Here is a 21,548-nt window from a genome sequence, read left to right as displayed (position 1 = left end):
AAGTCAATGAATATTGCAACAAAGATTAATATCACATAAGCAAATATCTTTTCAAAAATATGTCAAAATAAATCACCAAAGATATTTGAGAATGTTTTTGAAAAAGTTTTTGCAACCCAAAAATAAATACAAACTTTCTAAGTTATTACAACGAATATACAATACTCAGAAGTTTAATACAAGTCTTCTTAGGAGGGACTTATTAGAAAACTCCTCTAAGAACACTTAGGTTTAGCTCTCAAGAAAATCGACTCAATCAAATAGAGCAAAAAGAGCAAACCTATCAAAATAATCACTTAATCAACTTACAGAGAGTTTAAGCAATAGTAGAGGGTAAGTATGATCGAAGGAAGTGTGAAAATGAGTAGTAGGAATTTTTAGCTTAAGAGAGAATTTCTTAATCAGGTTTGCTAATCTCGTTGCTAATTATCCCAAATGAAGTGGTATAAATAGACTCCCCTTGAATTATAACCGTTAGGGACAAGGTTGAGATTATTAGAAAAGATTTAATGATTATTAAATTATTTTAAACCTATTTAACTGAGTTAACCGCGGTAAAAAATAGGTATAACCCGAGAGCACCGGTCGACCAGGACAAGTTCTGTCAACCGAAGTTCTTAGGGTTTGGTCGATCGAGCAAAAAATGAACTGCCGGTTTGGTCGACCGGACATGTATGTCCGAGGGGGATTTTCCAAAGTAGCAAGGTTCAGTCGACCAGGGTCATTTTTAACTATACTAGTTAATTGACCATACTGTTGGGTTCCCACACGTGGGAACTCGATCAACCAGGTTGGTGGTGTACAAAATTCTCTCGGTTGACTAGGAAGTCAAAGTGTTGACTTTAGGGAGGTTCGGTCGACTGGGGTCAAATGAATTGACATAGCTTGGTCGATCGGGTTGTGGTCAATTTGTTGACCTAGATTGAGTTCGATCGACCGGGGGCAAAATGAACTGCACTGGTTGGTCGACCGAAGGTGCACAGTTTGTGCATTTCGGTCCTGTTTTATCCAAAAATCACTCTATTTAAGTGCCTAAGACATACATGTGCAATGGTGAGTGTCCTATAGTCATTTCTAGGTCCAGTTTTAGTTATGATTCAATTTGAGCTTACCTATTAGACCATGCATGTGATGTGTGTGATGATTACAAGTAAAAACCCTAATTACTATTACAGATCATTTACATAAATGAAATATATTACAACATGAAAGTAATTAGGTCTTCAATCTTTACTTTCTTCCATGTGCATTAAGATCTTTCAATTTAAGTTCATACACAAAACCTCAAACACCCATTAGTTATAATGAGTATTTGTCATAATCAAAATCGGGCGTGACTTGTAAGGTCAACATGCTCGCTAGTGAGTATGAAGCCTTTAGGATGAATCCGAATGAAACAATCACTAACATGTATACTAGGTTTACTCACATAATAAATTTCTTAAATGTTTTAGGGAAAAATTACTCACCATATGAAATGATTCGAAAAATCCTTAGAAGACTTCCTCTAATATGGGAACCTAAGGCCACAACAATCACGGAAGGAATAATTATGAAAAATACTACTCTTGATGAGTTAATTGGATCCCTTCTCACATATGAGATGATAATAAACGAAAGAAATATCGAGAATAATAATAGAAATAAGAAATCAATAGCCCTTAAGGTTACCAAAGAAAAATCTAGTGACGAAGACGAAGATGATGAAGAACTAGCCTTCATTACTAAAAGATTTGGAAAATTTTTCAGAAAGAATAGGAAGTTCCCTCAGAAGTAAGGATCAAAAACTGACAAAGGAGAACAAATATAAAGGAAACTAAGAATGAACCACCTATGTGTTATAATTGCAAAAAGGTCGGACACATTAAACCTGATTGTCCATAGCTAAAGAAAGACAAGAAAAGAAAAAGAAGGCAACGAAAGCTACATGGGATGATACGAGCTTAAACGAATCGGAGAATGAATCAAGTGAACAAGGAGTTGCCAACATGTGCTTCATGACTCACAATGCTGAGGTAAACTCCTATTATAGTTCATCGGAAGAATCTAGTAAAGAGTCATGTAATTATTCATGTGATAGTATGCCCTCATACAAAGAAATTCAAGCTGAATTATTTACCTTACACAATAGGTTCATTAAAGTAACTAAAAGAAATATAGCCTTAAAAGAACAAAATAAAAATCTAAAAAATTAATTAGAATCTTCTAAATCAGCCAAAAAAAAGAAAAGGAATCTTATATTGATGATCTCATAAAGAAATTTAACATGTCTCAAGATTTAGTAAAATTGCAAGTAAATGATGAAAGCAAGAAAGACTTAGAAATAAGCAATCTTAAAAGTAAAATTGAAGATAAAGACAAGATCATTTACAATTTTACTAGAGGAAAAGAGAATTTTGAAAAGATGGTTGGACAACAAAGGATGATTAGTGACAAAGAAGGAATTGGTTACAATGGAATTGAAAGCAAAAGAAGAAGAATCTATTTAAGGGATATTTTGTAAAAGAAGCAAAATACTATGCTAGTACATCTTCTACAAATATTCATGAACACACGACTTGCTACTTGTATAGAAAAAAGGGACACATAAAGTTTAATTGTCCACTTAAAAAGAAGTATGTCAACATAAAAAATGAATGGAAAGTAAACACTAAAAATAGATATGACTTAAAAATATCTAAAAAAGTTTGGGTTCCAAAAGTAACACAGTGAATTCTTCCTTGTAGGTATGCTTTAATGCCACTCCATCAAAGGAAAAATGGTACTTGGATAGTGAATGTTCAAGACACATGACCGGGGATAGAACAAAATTCACCACCCTAGTTCAAAAAGATGGAGGGTATGTCACCTTCGGCAACAACGCTAAAAGTAAAATCATTGGGATCGGTAAAATAGGTAAAGAACCTTCCCTCACCACTAATGATGTTTTGCTAGTGGATGGATTAAAGTATAATCTTTTAAGCATAAGTCAACTTAGTGATAAGGCTTTTGACATAGTCTTTAAGCAAGATAAGTGCATAGTTCAAAATCCAAGAAAACATGAAGCTCCATTTACAGCTTATAGGGTTAATAATGTATATTGTATAAACCTTGAAAATATAATCTCTCAAGATGTAACATGATTGGTTGTCATGAATGAAGCTAGTTGACTTTGGCATAGAATACTAGGACATGCAAGCATGGATATATTATCAAACTTATCTAAAAAGAAGTTAAAGGTTTCCCTAACACAGAATTCATAAAAGATAAAATTTGTGATGCTTGCCAACTTGAAAGCAAATTAAAACAAGCTTTTAAAAGAAGAAACATATTTCTACTAGTAGACCCTTAGAACTTATTCATTTAGATTTGTTTGGTCCTACTATAACTCAAAGTATAGGAGAAAAGCAATATGCATTTATCATAATTGATGACTACTCCAAGTTTACTTGAGTACTTTTTTAGCCTCCAAGGATGAAGCTTGTAATATGTCAATCAATTTGTACAAGAAACTTCAAAATGAAAAAAGATATATAGTGTCTCAAATATTAAGAGTGATCAAGGAAGAGAATTCAACAACAAAGAAGTTGAAAAATTTTGTAATGAACATGGAATTAGTCACAATTTTTCAATATCTAGAACTCCACAACAAAATGGAGTTGTTGAAAGAAAGAATAGAACTCTTCAAGAAATAGCAAGAACAATGCTCAATGAACATAAGCTACCAAAGTATTTTTGGGCTGAGGCAGTAAATACCATATGCTATGTGATAAATAAAGTATCAATAAGATCAAATTTAAATAAAACTCTCTATGAACTATGGAAAGGTAGAAGACCTAACATATCTTACTTTCATATTTTTGGATGCAAATGTTTTCAATTAAATGATAAATATGATTTAGGTAAATTTGATGCAAAAACCGATGAAGGAATATTCTTAGGATATGCACTAAAAATTAAAGCTTTTAGAATCTATAATAAAAGAACTCTTACAATTATGGAATCAATTCATGTAACATTTGATGAGGAAAATCAATTTAATAAAACAATAAATGTTGAAGAAGTTCAAACTAATCAAAAACCAGAAGACTTAGAAATTATAGAAGTAAAAGAAGAGAAAAATGAATTAACTTCAAATGATGATGCTACAGAAAATTCTGAATTACCCAAAGAAGGGAAATATGTAAGAAATCATCCCAAAGATCAAATCATAGGAGATCCATCATGAGGTGTAACTACTAGATCTTCATTGAAAAATCTATGTAATCATTATGTATTCTTATCTCAAGATGAACCTAAGAACGGTGAAGAAGTTCTAAATGATGATTCATGGATAGTGGCTATGCAAGAAGAATTAAATCAATTTGAAAGAAATAAAGTATGGAAATTAGTTTCTAAACTGGATAATCATTCAATTATTGGAACTAAGTGGGTATTGAGGAATAAAAAGGATGAAAATGGAATTTCGGTAAGAAATAAAGCTAGACTTGTGGCTCAAGGATGTAACCAAGAAGAAGGAATAGACTATGATGAGACATTTGCTCTCGTAACTAGAATGGAAGTCATAAGAATGCTATTAGCATGTGCATCTTACAAAGAATTCAAACTTTATCAAATGGATGTGAAGAGTGCATTCCTAAATGGTTTTATAAATGAAGAGGTATATGTAGCACAATCTATGGGCTTTGGGGATATTCAAAATACTAATTATGTGTTTAAGTTAACTAAGGATTTGTATGGATTGAAACAAGCCCCTAGGGCTTGGTATGACAGATTAAGTGGATTCTTACTAGAAAAAAAGGGTTTTCTAGAGGAAAGGTAGATTGCACCTTATTAATCAAAACTAAGAAGGAAGTCTTGCTAATTATCCAAATCAATATGGACGATATCATATTTGCTGCAACAAATAATAATTTATGTAAAGAATTTGCTAAGTGTATGCAAGAAGAATTTGAAATGAGCATGACGGGAGAATTGAACTACTTCCTAGGACTACAAATTAAATAAGCCAAGAATAGAACTTTTATAAATCAATCCAAATATATAAAAGACATGTTTAAGAAATTTGACATGGAAGGTAGCAAGCCTATAGGAACTCCCATAAGTACCTCTATAAGTCTTGATAAGGATGAAAAAGGAAAACCAGTAGATATGAAATATTATCGAGGTATGATAGGAAGTTTGTTATACTTGACAACTAGTAGACTGGACATAATGTTTAGCGTATGCATGTGTGCACGGTTTCAATTAGCCCCTAAAGAGTCTCATCAAATAGTTGTGAAAAGAATTCTAAGGTACTTAATAGGTACAATTGATTTAGGCCTTTGGTATCTTAAGGACACTAGATTCGAAATGATTAGTTATTCGGATTCTGATTACGCAGGAAGTAAAATTGATAGAAAAAGTACAAGTGGTACTTGTCACTATCTAGGATGATCCCTAGTATCTTGGTTCTCTAAGAAACAAAACTTCGTAACCTTATCGGCTGCTGAAGCTGAGTATGTGGCAGCGAGTAGTTGCTATGCACAAACTTTCTACATGAAACAACAATTAAAAGACTTTAATTTAGAGTACTCAGCGATACCAATTAAGTGTGATAATATAATTGCTATAAAAATTTCTAAAAATCCAAAATCACACTCAAGAACTAAACACATAGACATAAGACATCATTTTCTAAAAGATCACGTACAAAAAGAAGATATATTGCTTGAATTCATAAATACAAACGACCAATGGACGGACATCTTCATAAAATCCCTTCCAAAAGAAATATTTATATCAATAAGAAGAGAACTTGGTTTATTACATAATAGGGTAGTGGTTTAGAAAGAATACAAGAAGATAAAAGAAGAAAAAATTGAGATTTTTAGGAAGCTAGGCAACTGAGTCAACATTCTCAGTCGAGTGACAAGCCTCTGTGTTGCTGTAATTCAATTTTTTTGTCAGTCAGGCGACTTACTTCGACGATCCAGTTAACTGGATCATTAGGGTTTACAAAATTTTGAGCACAAAACCCTAATTTCTTACTTTCCAGTCAACTGGACTTTGCTCCTCTACTCACCCCGAAACCATTTTCTTCCACTCCCCTTGCTTCTAAATCCAAAATCCTTCCTTCAAACGAGTGGAAATCATCTTCCCACATCTTCTTCTTTGAATTTCTAGGGTTTTTGCCATAATTCGTTCATCAATATGCCACGAACCAAATGAGCCGCAAATCGAGGTTCTACCTCCAGACAAGAAGATGATAACCTCTGTCACGCCCCGATTTTCGTACAAATTTTTTTTTTCAATATCAATAATAAATAAATAATCACTTTATAAATCCATATATCGGCCACGTCAACAATCCTTCTATCATTCATACGACCCGACCCGCATTAGGTATCGGGTAAAAAGTTATTTCATTATACAACCTAATAGCGGAAGACAATATACACATATAAGTCAGAATACAATACCCAGAGTATCCATATACACATATACACAATACTATCTCATATCCAAAAACAATACAACCCTAAGGAATCACACCTCCTTAGTCCAAACTCATCCTGTATATCAGGGTCCCAGCTCCCTATGATCATGGAGCTCTACCACCTGACTTATCTCTGTCCCCTGAAAAATTTAGATAATTTGGGTGAGACACATCTCAGTAATAAGGAATAAATTATTTACAGTGCATGGCCATATGAGTACAATTATAATATACTTTACTTTTCAAATCACCATTTCATTTGAGAGAATACATTGATATACACATTCTCATAATCATATAGATATACAACACAAGCTTTTATAAGCTTTAAAACCTTTTATCAAATTCAATGATATCCAACACATAATTATCCGCGAAGTTCCTAAGAATAAGGAAGATTACCCACTCATACAGATAGCTTCCCTCTACCCTAACACGTTATGCAGCCGAGTATTGCCACATCTGATACCTATCAGGGCACTCACCTTATTCAGTAAGCCCTCAGGCTGAGAGTTTCATTTCACTTTAATTATTTATATTATTAACTCATGCGATTCCATTTCTCAAATTTTATCATTCATTATTTCTCAATTTCCATTCTTTCTTTCATTTCTCATTTTAGCCAATTTTATCATTCTTTCACTTTTCACTTCCACTTTACTTTCCAGCTTATGAGTATCCTCGTTATCAAATACCAACATCGCGTCTGTAACTCATGGCCACCCTAAGGATCTTTCTATACATGCCATGCTTCCCCCTATGGTCAAGGTTGTGCGGCCTGAAGGCTGGATCTAACTGCAGTTGGCCGACCCAGTTAGATCAAATATCATATCACATATCGCGTCTGTAGTACGACTGACCGGCCAATAACCCTGATCTGGACTCAGGGGGGCCAACAACCCTACACAATGGCACAGTCGACTATCACGCCACACGCTCCAAGAGTCCGTGTGGTTGCACTAACACCACTCGCAACGGTATCATGCTCAATATCATAACCATCCAACAGGGTTTACCACCACATATCTGCAATCATTATATAGTATTGGCATTTTATCATTCATATTTCACGTATTTCTACATTTCTCATTTTCATATTGCAGAATTAACATTACAATATTTTCATTTCACATATTCACATTTCAATATTAGTATTCTCAACACATTTCATCATTTAAATGATATTTTCTCAGTTCATAATTCATCCTATCTTATACTATCATATACATATCTTATTTCATAATTACTCAATATTTCTCAAAACACGTTTCCATATTTCACCTTTCTTCATTTTCTTAGAAAATACATTTCTTACACATTTCACTTTCATCATTTTCCCACATTTCAGTTCTCATATTAAAACACATTTCAGTATCACATATTTCACAGGGTAAATCATCTAAATCAATTTAAACATTTCTTAATATAAATCACATGCCACACAAATTTCATTTGATATTTATATCATAATAAATTTTAGGTAAAATAACATACGCAATTTTCACATATTTCTCAACCCATAATTTTCATAAAAATACTGTTATAATTTATTCCCCTTACCTGGCTTACTGAGAGTCTCGCTAGAATCCCAAATCCTACACCCTTGACGCCCGAAATTCAACTCCTGCAATTTGCATTTTCCCTAAATTAATTAATCTATTTCTCCAAAATAATACTCATTTAACCTTCCCTAGGCTCAATATACCTCAAATTAATATCTAAACTATTATTTAACACCCCCACTTAATTTTTTGAATTTTGCTTGTAGGTCCCAAAATTACACTCGCGACGCTCACCCGGGCCCTAAATTCCAGAAATCTTATTTCAGCCCCAGATGCTCAATATTTTAGCATTTCTAAATTAATGTTAATTAATTAAAATAAGCCCCTTAATAACCCCCACACCTCAAATTTAGGGTTTTGGCCCAATACCCCCACGAGAATTTCGTCCCGCTAGACTTGTAGAGAATCATCCCTAGATTTTCATGGTGGTGTCCGTTCGTCAATTAGGCTTATAATTTGCAAGAAATTGAAGAAAAGGGGGAAAATGGCTTACCCAAGCGAATACGCTTACGCCGCTCCTACCACTGATCCGCTCCGGTAGAAATGACGGCAGCAGAGAATGGAGTCCAGTGGTATCTTCCGATTTTCGATCGGGCGAAAATTCGTCACGAAATCGAGGAGAGAGGGAGAGAGAGAATGAGAGGAGAGGGAGAGAGTGTGTGTTCAGAGGCTGGCGCAAGAGGAGAATAAAGAAAAGAAAATAAAAGAAAGAAGAAGAAGAAGAAGAAGAAGATAAGGAGGGGGGTGGCTTGCCAATTTCAAGATTCTACCTGAAGCTTCTTTGAAGCTTTAGGTAGGTTAATAATAATAATAATAATAATAATAATAATAATATATTTTATTAATAAAAATAAAAATAAATTTTATTTAATTATTTTTTTTCTTATATTTTTTTCTTTTTTTTTTAAATCCGATTAATTAATTAATTAATTATTATTATTATTATTATTATTATTATTATTATTATTATTTTAAAATCATTCCACTAATCTTCTATATTCCTTTTTGGGGTTTTTACAATCTTGATCAATGGCTTGTAACTTCTCATGCCAAGCAAAGATATCGTATTCATCTTCAAGCAACTGATCCTTTACTTGGTAAGATCATTGACAAACAAAGGGCCTATATCTTAATCTTGTTAAGATTTTCTATGCCAACATGACTCAAAATCAAACGGTACTTACTACCGAAGTAAAAGGGCACAAAATTTCATTAACTCCTCAAACCTTGGCCCCCCATTCTTCATATTAACCAATGCAATTTTGAGTGTCCTGCATTTTCACGTACTTGGATCATGGATCAAGAATTCACCCCCGAGGATTTTTTAACTTTGATTATGGTCAAAGCACTTGAACAATTCAGAACTTCTCTCAAGTACACATAGTTGAACCTTTAGGAACAGATTCTTCAGAAAATCATAACATTCAATATCACACCCCAGCTTGGATCACACAATTACATGTCATATATGGATTGCTTTATCATGTGTAGCCTTTTGAAAGGGAAGAAACTTGACTTGTCTAGTTTGATTTTGAAATGGATGTGGACAAGGTTGGAAGCATGTCAGGTTACTCTTCCATATGGAGGTATCCTCAATATCTTGTTTTCTCATCTTAGCATCATTAGTCTGAATGAGTTGTTCATAAAGAGAACTCGGTATGATCTGTTCAACTCCACAACTCTAAAATAGATGGGCTATGAGAAACATAAGCAAGGTTGGTTTCTGAGAGGAAGAAGACCACCTAGGCCAGCTCTTGAGCAAGCTCCACCTCCTGAATAGCAGCCTGAACCACAGATTGATGCTCCTTCATGGTTCATGCCATTCCATCATTAGTTCACTACTTTTAGTAGTGATGTCTACTTAGGACTTCAATATTTTAAGGAAAGTCATTCCTCCCTTCAATCTAGTATTTCCTCTATTGATCAAAGACTTAGCTGTTTAGAACAATATCAGACTAATTCCTCACATTATCCCAGTGATGATGCATCAGATGAGGAATTTGAGGAAGAGAAAGATGAAGGAGATGGTGAAAGTGCTGGAGATGATGATGCAGCTGCTGCTAAATGCTCGATGTTTTTGTTATGCTATGTATTTCAGTGCTCTATAAGTTGTTTTTGTTGTGTATCGATATATGTATTCAGTTTGTTTATGTTTTAGATTGTATTTCAGTTTATTGTTTTTGATATGTATCTTTGTTGCTAATGACACTATGTACACCTATGATTCTCTATGAATATCTATTTGTGTGTATCAATTTGTGTCTACCTTGGACTTTGATTGCTATTTATTTTCTCTTTTTGATTGACGTCAAAAGGGGGAGAAGGATTGAGCAAAATTGATATATTGCACAAAATTAAAAATATGATTATTGTATGATACTATTGAATGATTATTGTAAAACTGAAGTTAATATTATTGAATGATTATTGTACTTTCAAAACATTGTTAAAAATATGCTTATTGTAAGGGGGAACCTTATCAAGATTCACTCACTTTTGCTCCTTATTTTTCATCATCAAAAAGGGGGACATTGTTGGCCTAACATGGTTTACTAATATTGTTTTGATAATAACAAATTAAAGGTCATTTAACATGTTTTGTTGTAAGTAATGATACTTCAAGAATCAAGTTTTCAAGATCCATTTCAAGTAAATACGAAACTCATTGCATGACTACATTAAAAAGGAATATGAAAGCTTAAAGAACATAAGAGCATGAATACCAAAGAAGACTTGATGAAAGCTTAGAGAATTGAAGCTTAAGGACAAGATAGACTAAGCAAATGACAAGCATGAAGACTCCAATCTTAGAACTGATTTAAAGTCTTAAGAGAGCCTCTACGTAAGTACTTCATTCAAATGATGATTTGATTGGATTTGAAGCTCATTAGGAAACTTATTGACTTAGAGACCATGTTGAAAAAACCCTAGAAAATATTCTTCTAAAGTCTTTAATTATTTTGGGGAAAGCAAAAGAGCAAAAATAATTTGGAAACAAAATGAAAAATCAGAATTTTGGTCTTTCCAGACGACTGACAAAGTCAATCTAGGGGACTGACAAATAAATGAACTGATTTTGAAACAACTTGAGAGGTCCCAGGCGATTGACTCATCACGACACAGTCGACTGACTCCTTTTGCCTTTGAAATTTTTTGTGTTTTAATGGATCCAGGCCACTAACTCTTTATTTCCAATCAACTAACTCTTCGAGATTTCAAATTTTAAACATAATGGGAACTTTCTAAATTTGATTTTTTGAATTCTAAACATTATGAAAACTTGGGAAACACTCCAAGTTACTTGGGGAACACAAAGAACTCTTGTTTAAACATCTATAAATACCCCCCCCCAAGGCTAATGATTCAATAACACCAAGCAAATAAAACATTCAAAGCTCTCTTGCTCTCAAAACTCTCAAAGCTCTTTTGTGCAATCAATCTCTGAATTTCCTTACTGAGTTTTGCTGTGAAACTCTCTCACAATTCTGAGCCTACTCTGAATTCTTTCAATCTAGAAAGAAAGCTCACAATGATATACTTCTAAAGGCTTCAAATTCTTTCAATTGTTATTTTGAATTGAAGTATATTGTAGTATTTAATTGTTGTACTAATCAGCTCTTGTTGAGAGTGTCTTTGTACACTGAAATTTGTTCTTGTTTTGTAGATGGTTTTAGTTCTTTGAATCATTGTTGGACCAAGCATGGGATTATCATTTGAAGAGACGAACTCTAACCTATTGAAGGAGAGATTGTAAGGCTGCTCTTGCCTGCAAAGGAGTGTGTAAGGTTGCTCCTACCTGTAAAGGAGTGGTTTAGTGGAATCCTTGGGTGTGTTTGCCTAAGGCGAGGATGTAGGCAGGTATTGCCGAATTTTGTAAAACTTGCGTCTCACTCTCTTCCCTACTTTCATTAATTTTCTATTCATAATAATTATGTAGATTGGATATTAAATAAATCGAAGATTAATTTGACTTTGGGATTTCGGAAACCAAAAAGCGAGTACGTTGGTTGATTAGTATAAATTACGGAAATCATAAGGGAGTACGTTGATTAGTTAACACCCAAGGCTCTTTAATTGAAAGTTTATTTAAAATCTGAGTTTTGGAAGAGTGTTTAGCTGGTTTCCTTTTGGTATTGATATATGTTTTTTTTTTCTTTTGTTTGATTTGATGCGTGGGGTGTTTTATTGGTTAGTAGGTCCTTGTTTAGATTTTTTTTTTTTTTTTGGAAAAAGAGGGCAGCACCTCCTAAACTTTATTAGAAAACCCCTCACTTATGGCAGAAGAAAACCGTGGTTATAATTTTGAGACTTTAGGACAATAAAAACAAAATTCCAAGACCCTAAAACTAACTTAACCAACATAAACCAAACCAAAAAACCAAACACCAGCAACTAAAAAAACTAAGAAACTAAACCACTAAAAGTGAATTAACACAAAACATCATGAGCACAAAGAAGGAAAACCCAACAAGTCCAATCGAATCATTCCCCTGACTTACTGAGGAAGATCATCTTGGCAACTATATGATTGAGAAATACTAGATTCACCTTGTTTGGCAAAGAAATCTGCACTTTTATTCGCCTCCTTGTAAACATGTTCCACTTTGAACTGTATGCCTCTTAATGCTAACATAAGTTCTTCCCACAAATCCTATAAGTTTGAAATCGAGTACTTCCCAGAATTTATCCACTGAACCAACAAAGCAGAGTCACATGCAATCTCCACTTGATCAAATCTGAGATCTTTGCACAGGTTAATCCCTAAAATAATTGCCTTCAATTCAGCCATGTTATTTGTTCCACAAGCCAATAATGAGGAAAAAGCTGCTTTAAATAAACCTTTTTCCTCTCTTATCATGCCTCCACCACCACAATTCCCTGGGTTACCTTTACAACTCCCATCCACATTCAGTTTAACCCAACCTATCCCAGGTTTACACCATCTGACTACATGAGGAACACGAATCCCAACATTTCTTACTTGAATATCCAAAGCATGAAGGACTACAATATCCGTGCAAGAAGCAGGTGCACATTTATTTAACTTGTCTGAAATGGATCTCAGCCAATATTTAATATCAAGCCACACAGTTCTCACCGAATCATGAATTGATTCCATCCTAGCTCTACATCGACGAGTCCAGAGTCTCCCAATGATGAGACTAGGTATAAGACCTATCAAAATGCCTAATTGTGAGGCTCGTCTTGCACAACTAAACCAGACATTAACTTTGCCTTTCCAAGTACTTGTTGTCATACAACTAACACCCAACGCCATTGCTGCTTTTTTCCATACCTCCTGAGCAAAAGATCCAGTGCAAAACACATGGTCTAGAGATTCAATCTTGGCATTTGAACAACAATCACATCGAGAGGCCATCTGGACACCTACTTCTTTAATACGAGTATCAACCAGAAGACAAGCGAACCAAGACTTCCACATACAAATTGACATCCTTTTTGGCAACATAGGATGCTAGATCCATTTTGCAACTGAGAATTCCTCTTTATGCTCCCTTATAATTTCCCAAGCACTTGCCGTGGTGAATTTTCCATCTGTTGAAGGTTCCCATATTACTGTATCAGGACCCTCCTTGCAAGAAATAGTAGAGTTCATTACTTCCTTAGCCTGATCTTCACCTAACAGTTCCACTAATAAATCAACATTCCACACATCTCTATCCCAACAATCTCGAGTTCGAAGCTTATGGTTACTGATTTCTTGAACCTTAGCACAAAGGGGTCCGAAGGCTAACCAACGATCAAACCAGAAAGAAGACGACCCTTCTTTAATTCGAACACGGACATGCTCTAAAACTTCAGGAATCACACGAACAATCGATCTCCAAAATCTGGTTCCTTTCTCTAGTTTCATTTGTCTTAAGTGGTGTTTCTTATACAAATACTTGGCTTTAAAGAATTGAGTCCACAGATTATCCATAGTTAACAATCTCCACACAAACTTCATATACAATGATTTTTTTACCTCCTCCAAATCTCTAACACCCAAACCACCCTCACAAACAGGCTTACAAATATTAGACTAGGAACACCAATTCCTTTTCCTTTTATCATTTACTCCACTCCAAAAAAAATTTGATAACATAGAATTTATCTTTTTGAAGACATTAGTAGGAATGTCCAATACCTCGAATTGATGAACCGCCATTGATGATAATACATGCTTAATTAAAATTAGGCGGCCTCCTTGAGATAAAAGCTTAAATTTCCAACCCGCTATTTTTTTCCTCAATTTATCAATTAGGGGCTCTAAAATACGGGCCGTAAGCCGACCCGATACCCAAGGAACACATAAATATGTAGCAGGAAAACCTCCTTCCGCAAAGCCAGTCGTCCTTAACAGAGATCTCTTCCGAGCAAAAGTAATTCTCTTTGACAAAAAAATACTTGACTTTTCTTTATTTATCAATTGACCAGACCAATCCTCATACTTCTTCAAAGTCTTAATAAGCATTCGAATGGAACTTCTCTTGCCATTAGCAAAAATAAGAATGTCATCCGCATAGAGAAGGTGAGATACCAAAGGCACCCCACGAGGATGATAGTAAGCCCCTATCTTATTCTCCATAAAATTTTTCTTTAGAAGTCGAGAGAGAACTTCCTGTAAAATAATAAAAAGATAAGGAGATAAAGGATCTCCTTGGCGAAGCCCTCGAGAAGGTTTAAAGAACCCTTTATAAGTGCCATTCATCATAATGGAGAACCTAGGAGAGGAAACACATTCCGCCACTAAACCACAGAATCTTCGAGAGAAATCAAAGCTTTCCAGAACCAAGTTTAAAAAATCCCAATCGAATCTATCATATGCCTTAGCCATGTCCACTTTGATCATTACATTTCCACCATTAGACTTCTTATGTAGAAAATGAACCATTTCTTGAGCCAAAGAAATATTTTCAAATATACTTCTACTAGGAAAGAAAGCTCCCTGTTCCGGAGAAATCAAAGTAGACAATAAACCTGTCATCCTTGCAACAATAATTTTTGAAAAAATTTTGTGGATAACACTACAAAGACTAATAGGCCTAAACTTGTCAAAACTCTGAGGATTCTGAACTTTTGGGATTAGAACAATGTAAGATGTAGAATAAAATCTAGGAAAAGGGGACCCAGCAAAAAAATCTCTAGCTGCATCGATCACGTCTTATTTTACAATATCCTAGCAATCTTGGAAAAAAGCAGAGCCAAAACCATTCGGAACTGGGCTACTATTTCTCGGGATAGAAAGAATAGCATCCCTTATCTCCACCTCAGACGGTTCACGACACAAATCAATATTCTCCTCTTCAGAAACCATAGGAGATATTATATCAACAAGGTTAGCTGTTCGATTGTGTCCTACACCTGTTAAGAACGTTTGAAAATACCTTACTACACCCTCATGAACAGCTTCCATAGAATCCAACACTTCTCCATTTGGAAGTTTCAATGAATGAATCATAGTCTTCTTCCTCCTTTGGTTCACAAAAGCATGAAAGAACTTTGTATTATTATCCCCCGCCTCCAACCATTTCTTTTTTTTTTTTCTAGCTGAGAAATACGAATCTCCTCCCTCTTTTCCCATGCTTCCAGCTAGAGTTTAGTAAGGAAAAAATCTTCCTCCAATTCAAGCGAATACCCTTCTTGAAGTTGAGCCTCTAGAGCCTCCATACTTTCCTCCAATTTTTTAATGTTCTGTTGTACATGTCCAAAAACCTGTTTGTTCCAATTTCGAATTGCAACTTTTGTATGTTTCAATTTACCAGCAAGTTTAACTAAACCTGAACCATGAGACTCCTCCCTCCAGGCTTCCTCCATGCAAAACTTCAAAGACTGGTGCATGCTCCACATATTCTGATACTTGAAGGGAGAAGGACCATACCGATACAGATTTCTATGAAATCGAATAATCAATGGGTTATGATATGAAGTCCTCCTCTTTCCATACTCAAAATAAATATTTGGAAAAACTTGGAGAAGATTCGAATTATAGAGCACCCTATCCAGTTTTGCCCAACTCCGAGAATTACCACTTTGACCATTACACCAAGACATGTTGTTGCCAGTACCAACCAAATCCATAAGACCATAGTTGTCCAAGCAATTGTTAAATTCCTCCATAGCCAATAACGGCCTCATATGACCACCAATACGTTCCGAATCTGAACGGATAATATTAAAATCTCCCTCCACTAACCAAGGGAAATCATCCCTCTTTACAAACTCTAAATCATTCCAAAGTTCTCGGCGATCTGTTTGACGACATTTAGCATAAACAAAAGAAGCCAAGAAAATCTGGTCCACAGAACTAAAAATACCCGAAATAGCTTGATCGGACATATGTTGTAACTCAAAGTGGACTTCCTCTTCCCAAAATATCCAAATTTTACCCCCTACTGAAGCATTCGCACAAAAATTCGGAAAATTTAGAAAATTAGCCCATTGTGACATCAGAATTTTATCAGAAAATGACTCTGAAAGAACCAAAATAGAAGGCGAAAAATTCCTCATTAACTTATGTAAATGATTTTTCGACGTGCCTAAACCCCGCACGTTCCACACTAGAATTGTATTAATCATAAATCAAGTTTCTTTGGACGAGTAATAACCCTTTGAGACTTCTTCTCACCTTGCCCATTAATATCCTTCAACTTAACAAACGGAACATGTAAATCATCATCCGAACAAAAGCCTTTTTCCAAAGGGAGTTTTTCTAAATTATTTGTCTCCACCTCCCCATTCGATTCACAATTATGTGGGACACACCTGGCCATGAAGGTACACTCTTGTTCCAAAATTTCTGTAATCAAATTATTAGACGTCATCAACTGATCACGCACTACTATGCCATCTTCCACTCTCAGAATATCAGCGTCAGGAGCACCCAAGACTGGTTCAACACTCTCCTCCTTCTACACAATCTCATATTGATTTATATTTTGCTGCAAAGCCTCCACTTCAGGCCTCGGATCTTCAGGAACAAACTCCCCCTCTTCCATCTCACGTTGCGGTACTGTCTTAACCACTGGCAAAATTTGTGATGTCGTTGCACCCTCTTGAGCCTAAGCCCCCTCTACAGTTTCTTCAATAATGCATGGACCTATCAATTCTCTCTGAACTTCGTTCCCTTTATCCAATTTCTTCACACGCCAAACTTCTTGTCGATTTACTTGTCTACCATATTTCGTATCCTTACCTCCATCCCCATTTTTTTGTTTCCTTTCACCCCCTCGGCATACCACCTTTGAATGCCCCTGTCTATGACATTTCTCACAATAAAAACCTTGCTTTTCGTATCTCACTTCCTGACAAATTTTCTGATTTGCAGAAACAACAATCGGGAATAAATCCACCTCCACGCACATTCTCACACCTGTAGCCCTAGTTCGATTAAGCGTAGCATTATCAGTTCCCAAGTATCGACCAAACCTCGTGGCTAGAATTTGTAAGCAATCAGGTCTGTACATGTGCATTGGAAGACTAGGGAGAAATAACCATTGAGGGGCCAAGGATGGTTCCTGCTTTAGGTTGAAGTCCTTTGTCCATCAAAAAAGACGAAACGGAAATCCAGCCAAAATCCTTCCTTCACGAGACCATCCATGAAGAAAATCTTGTTCATTCTTCATCTGAACCAGTATGTGAAAATCATCCATGAAACTAACAAAAGGGATCTCTGAAAGGCCCCACGACTTTATGATATTCAAACAAATAACATCAATGGATGGTCTAGATCACAAAAATTTCAAAACCAGTGCAAACCTAAAATCTTCCGCCACTTTGTTCATCTCAGCCTCCGAGAATATTAAACCAATATCTCCATCAACATCAACTGGATATCTCATGGCAAGTTTGAAAGAGGAAGACAACGGTTTAACAGCATGAGAACCTGAAACTACATGGGCATACGACAAAGTTCCTGAACCACCTTTTGAAAGAGACCCCACTGGTGGAGGATCCTCTGAAGGGCCGGCAGGCACCGCCATCGAATCCTAGACTATAGACCTCTTCCTTCAACGAAAATTGAAGAGAGACATACTTGATTAAGGATGTTTCAGAGTACCGGTAGAAGAATGGCTTGCCGAATTCAAAGTCCAGGAAACCCGGTAGGTGACGAAGTGAGCAACCGTGGTTGCAGCTGGTGACTCTTCTCTCTGGCGAAACGCTCACAAATAGGAGGAGGCTGAGGATGTGGAGCGAGAGAGAGGCAGTCTACAAATCCTGGAAATGGCACAGATCGCCCTCTGAATCTGCTCTGCGAAACCTTAAACAGCACCGAGTCATCGTCGTCCCGAGGGCTGGGGATCCCTCCGCCTTCGTCGCGAGATCTAGAGTTCCCAAACTCGCTGTCCTCTCGCCCCTTCATCGCGAGAAACTCTCCTCTGCAAGTCCCGGAAACGCCACAGACCACCTCCTCTGCAAATCCCCGAAACGGATCCCTCACTTCCCGAAACTCAACACCGTCGTCGCGAGAGCTTTTCCTCTGCAAATCACAGAAGATGACACAAACTGCCGTCTGAGTCTCCTCTGCAAAACCCCGAACGGCACTGATTCGCCGTCGTCACGAGGACTGGAAGTCCCACCGTAGTCGTCACGATAGCTTTTTACTCCTTGTTTAGATTTGTTTGGACTTGTAGTCCTGTTTTGGTTGGATGTTGGTGTTGTTTTTGGGAGGCCTTAATTTTTTATTTTTTTTTTCTTTCTATATGTAAGCTCTCATTGTTTGTCTTGTAACTATGGTATTCCTTTGCCAAAAGTGAGGGTATATTAATAAATAAATGGAGGTGCCATCCTTTTTTTTGGAATTTTATCAACTACATACCTAAACTCTAATTTGAATTACTCAAGTGCTAAAACTTTGAAGCATTGCTTATTTCATTCTATTTTGTGGATTGTGTTTTGGCTATTTTGGTTGGATTGAATTAAATTTTCGAAAGGCATATTTAACTTGGTATATTCATTCATAAAGGTTTTAACTAAATAAATTTTCTGTTGAATTTGTAATTGTAAAACACCTTTGCATGTGTGGTTGCTGAACTTAAAAGAGGTTGAGAAAGAATTAATTAAAGAAGGTAAAATGAACTTTTAAAATCACAATTCACCCCCCCCCCCCCTTGGGAATACACCCTTTTCAATGATTATACCTTTTGCTTCTTTTAAGTGGGGAAGAAGATTGGAAGGTTTTTCATTCTCTTTTATTCCCTCTAAAAATCTCAAAATATAGAGAAAAATTAAAAACTTAAGGACCCCAAGGCCCAAGGATACAAGCTAGCTTGTACCTTAAGCCAATGAAATATATAAACATATTAGGTCCTTGAGCCTCACACACCTCACTGTCTCCTTATTTTTCCATTCCCTTTAAGTACAACAAGCAAGCGAAATTTCATGTTTTAGCACATACAGTTTGCAAAATGACATGTTAAAGTTGGAGGTTTCTCTCATTAAAGAAGCAAACTAAGGAGAGTAAGAAGAATTGTAGTAGTAGTTTTAAGGTGGTCGGAATTTGAGTTTTAGAAGGAGGTTTTTGCTATCTTTTGTAACACCCTATAGAGAGTGGAGCCCATAGATCTAACATGTATATGCATTTTATTCACCTAGGGCACAAGCTAGTTGGTACCCCATGGTCTAAGTTTTTTTGCAAAACATAAAACCACCAAATCAAGGGCTTTTAGTTTGAAAAGGGAAGAGACTTCAAAACCTTATGCGCTTTAATAAAATATTCAAATAATGGGAGGTAACTGATGGTGTGTAGAAGGATGCTAATGATTCAACATTGATTACGGAGGGTTAAGGATAACTATACCAAAGTTGGAGCTTACTCCACCTATGTGAGACAAGACTTTTTTGTTTTTATGAAATGATGGTGTCCAAGACCATTTAGACACTTGATTAATCTACCGAGATACTCTCCTCTCTTCCCTTCTCTATTTAAATACCAAGATATTGTTTTAAATGCAAAATCGTTTCCCCAAGACTCAAATCCTAACCATTCAACTAAGAGAGTTTTAAGTTTACCACTTAAGCTACCCTTGAGATAACACATTTAAGTAAAAAAAACATGAGGACTTGTTTTTATGAAATGTTTCTTTTTTTTTTTTACATTGCAAGGTTGAACTAAACCATATGCAAACTCCTCCTTGACTGGAGGCTATAGACAAATGTGCTTCAATTGAATATAATACTTCAATATAACTTACATTGCATGTAATTATATTTATGTTTCTATTTTTACTTTTTTTTTTTTTGAATTTTTGAAAAGGATATCAAGTGCAATCTTTTCGTTGGCATAAATTAGGTTCTCCTAAAAGACCAACTTGATCCTTTTGTCAAATCTATCTATCTAATAAAATCACGCCAAGTAATATATGGCATGTGAGCTCTACTCGTAGGAGCCCACATGTATTTAGGTAGACTTATTATTTGACATGAATTTATTAGGCAAGTAGGTCTCACAAAAGAGTGCCACATTGGTTCTCTAGGAGAACTTAATTTTTTATTTTTTTTTCTCACAACTCAAATTTAAAGTTCTATACAGACTTAAATTAAGGACTAATGTGGAACGAAATTGGGAGTACATAATGCCAAATAATAAAACATATATGACTTATGCTTTTGGAGCATTGCTTGGTTTGGAAGTATCCCGACCCTAAAATGTAAGTTTCTAGTTCAACAATTCAATTAACTTTCTTCCAAGATTAATTTTGCCTTTTAAGATTGATTCCAAACCATTAAGTACAAGGCGAGTAAAATCAATTTATATTTTAAAATCATTGTGAATTGAAAACTTTTCCAAGCAATCCTTATTAATTTAATTAATTCCAAATGCAAAACCACTGTACGAGGACCTATATATTGTGAATCAAAATTTAGAAAAACAAAGAGAATGATGCACGCTTGATCATGATCATCAAAATCAGCTTGCCCTTTTTCCTATACCTTTTTATGCAACAAAAACACAAACAAAAGCTAGAAGACATACAAATTCTCAACACAAAGTGGGTAATAATAAATTACAGGGATGGAATCAAGCAATATGTAAACGATGAAGATGAAGGATTTAGGTTATACTTTGCCTTAAACAAGAGATAATTAATTAGCCCTTGATTAAAAAAGTTAACTGATTCGAGTATGAGTGAACTTTGAGGGAACTTGCACTTTTATGCCCATGAAGTAACGAATGAAATCATGCATGCGTAATGTTCCCAACTCTATATATTGCGCGCTGAAATTCCATTCTGATTTTAGGCCTCGTTATCGATTCAATCGAGCTCAAAACAACAATGGGAATGGAGAATTACAGAGCATTAATCTTTGCATTCTCTCTGCTTTTTCTTGCCTCAAGCTCACTAGTTTTTGCACTCGCAACAGCTGCAACTCCCAACCCAGATAAGAAGGTAACTAATGCATTAACCTAAACCAAACCAATGACATGCATAGATTGTAGCTCATGTTCAGAATGCCTAATACTTATCTTATGAATTTATTAGATTCAATTCAGTATACCTAATAATTTCTCGTTTCCAATTGGCATT

At 35.4% G+C, this 21,548-nt stretch overlaps 1 protein-coding gene across 2 annotated transcripts in view; it reads left to right on the top strand.

Annotated features, from left to right (window-relative positions):
• Positions 1–21,548, top strand: part of LOC131149430 (embryo-specific protein ATS3A-like) — a 32,086-nt gene that overhangs the window by 9,812 nt on the left and 726 nt on the right. The window contains exon 1 of one of the 2 annotated variants that reach the window (XM_058099861.1): positions 21,251–21,410. The exons of the other annotated variant lie outside the window; for it this stretch is intronic. Coding sequence (XP_057955844.1) covers positions 21,297–21,410 — 114 coding nt within the window. The 5' untranslated portion in view covers positions 21,251–21,296. Of the gene's footprint in view, positions 1–21,250; positions 21,411–21,548 lie in introns of those variants that run through there. 2 annotated transcript variants of the gene reach the window in all.

This window comes from Malania oleifera, chromosome 2 (assembly GCF_029873635.1).
Source record: "Malania oleifera isolate guangnan ecotype guangnan chromosome 2, ASM2987363v1, whole genome shotgun sequence".
In the NCBI taxonomy this organism is placed as follows: domain Eukaryota; kingdom Viridiplantae; phylum Streptophyta; class Magnoliopsida; order Santalales; family Ximeniaceae; genus Malania; species Malania oleifera.
The sequence above is the reverse complement of the archived record's forward strand: the minus strand, read 5'-3'. Positions and strand labels throughout refer to the sequence as shown.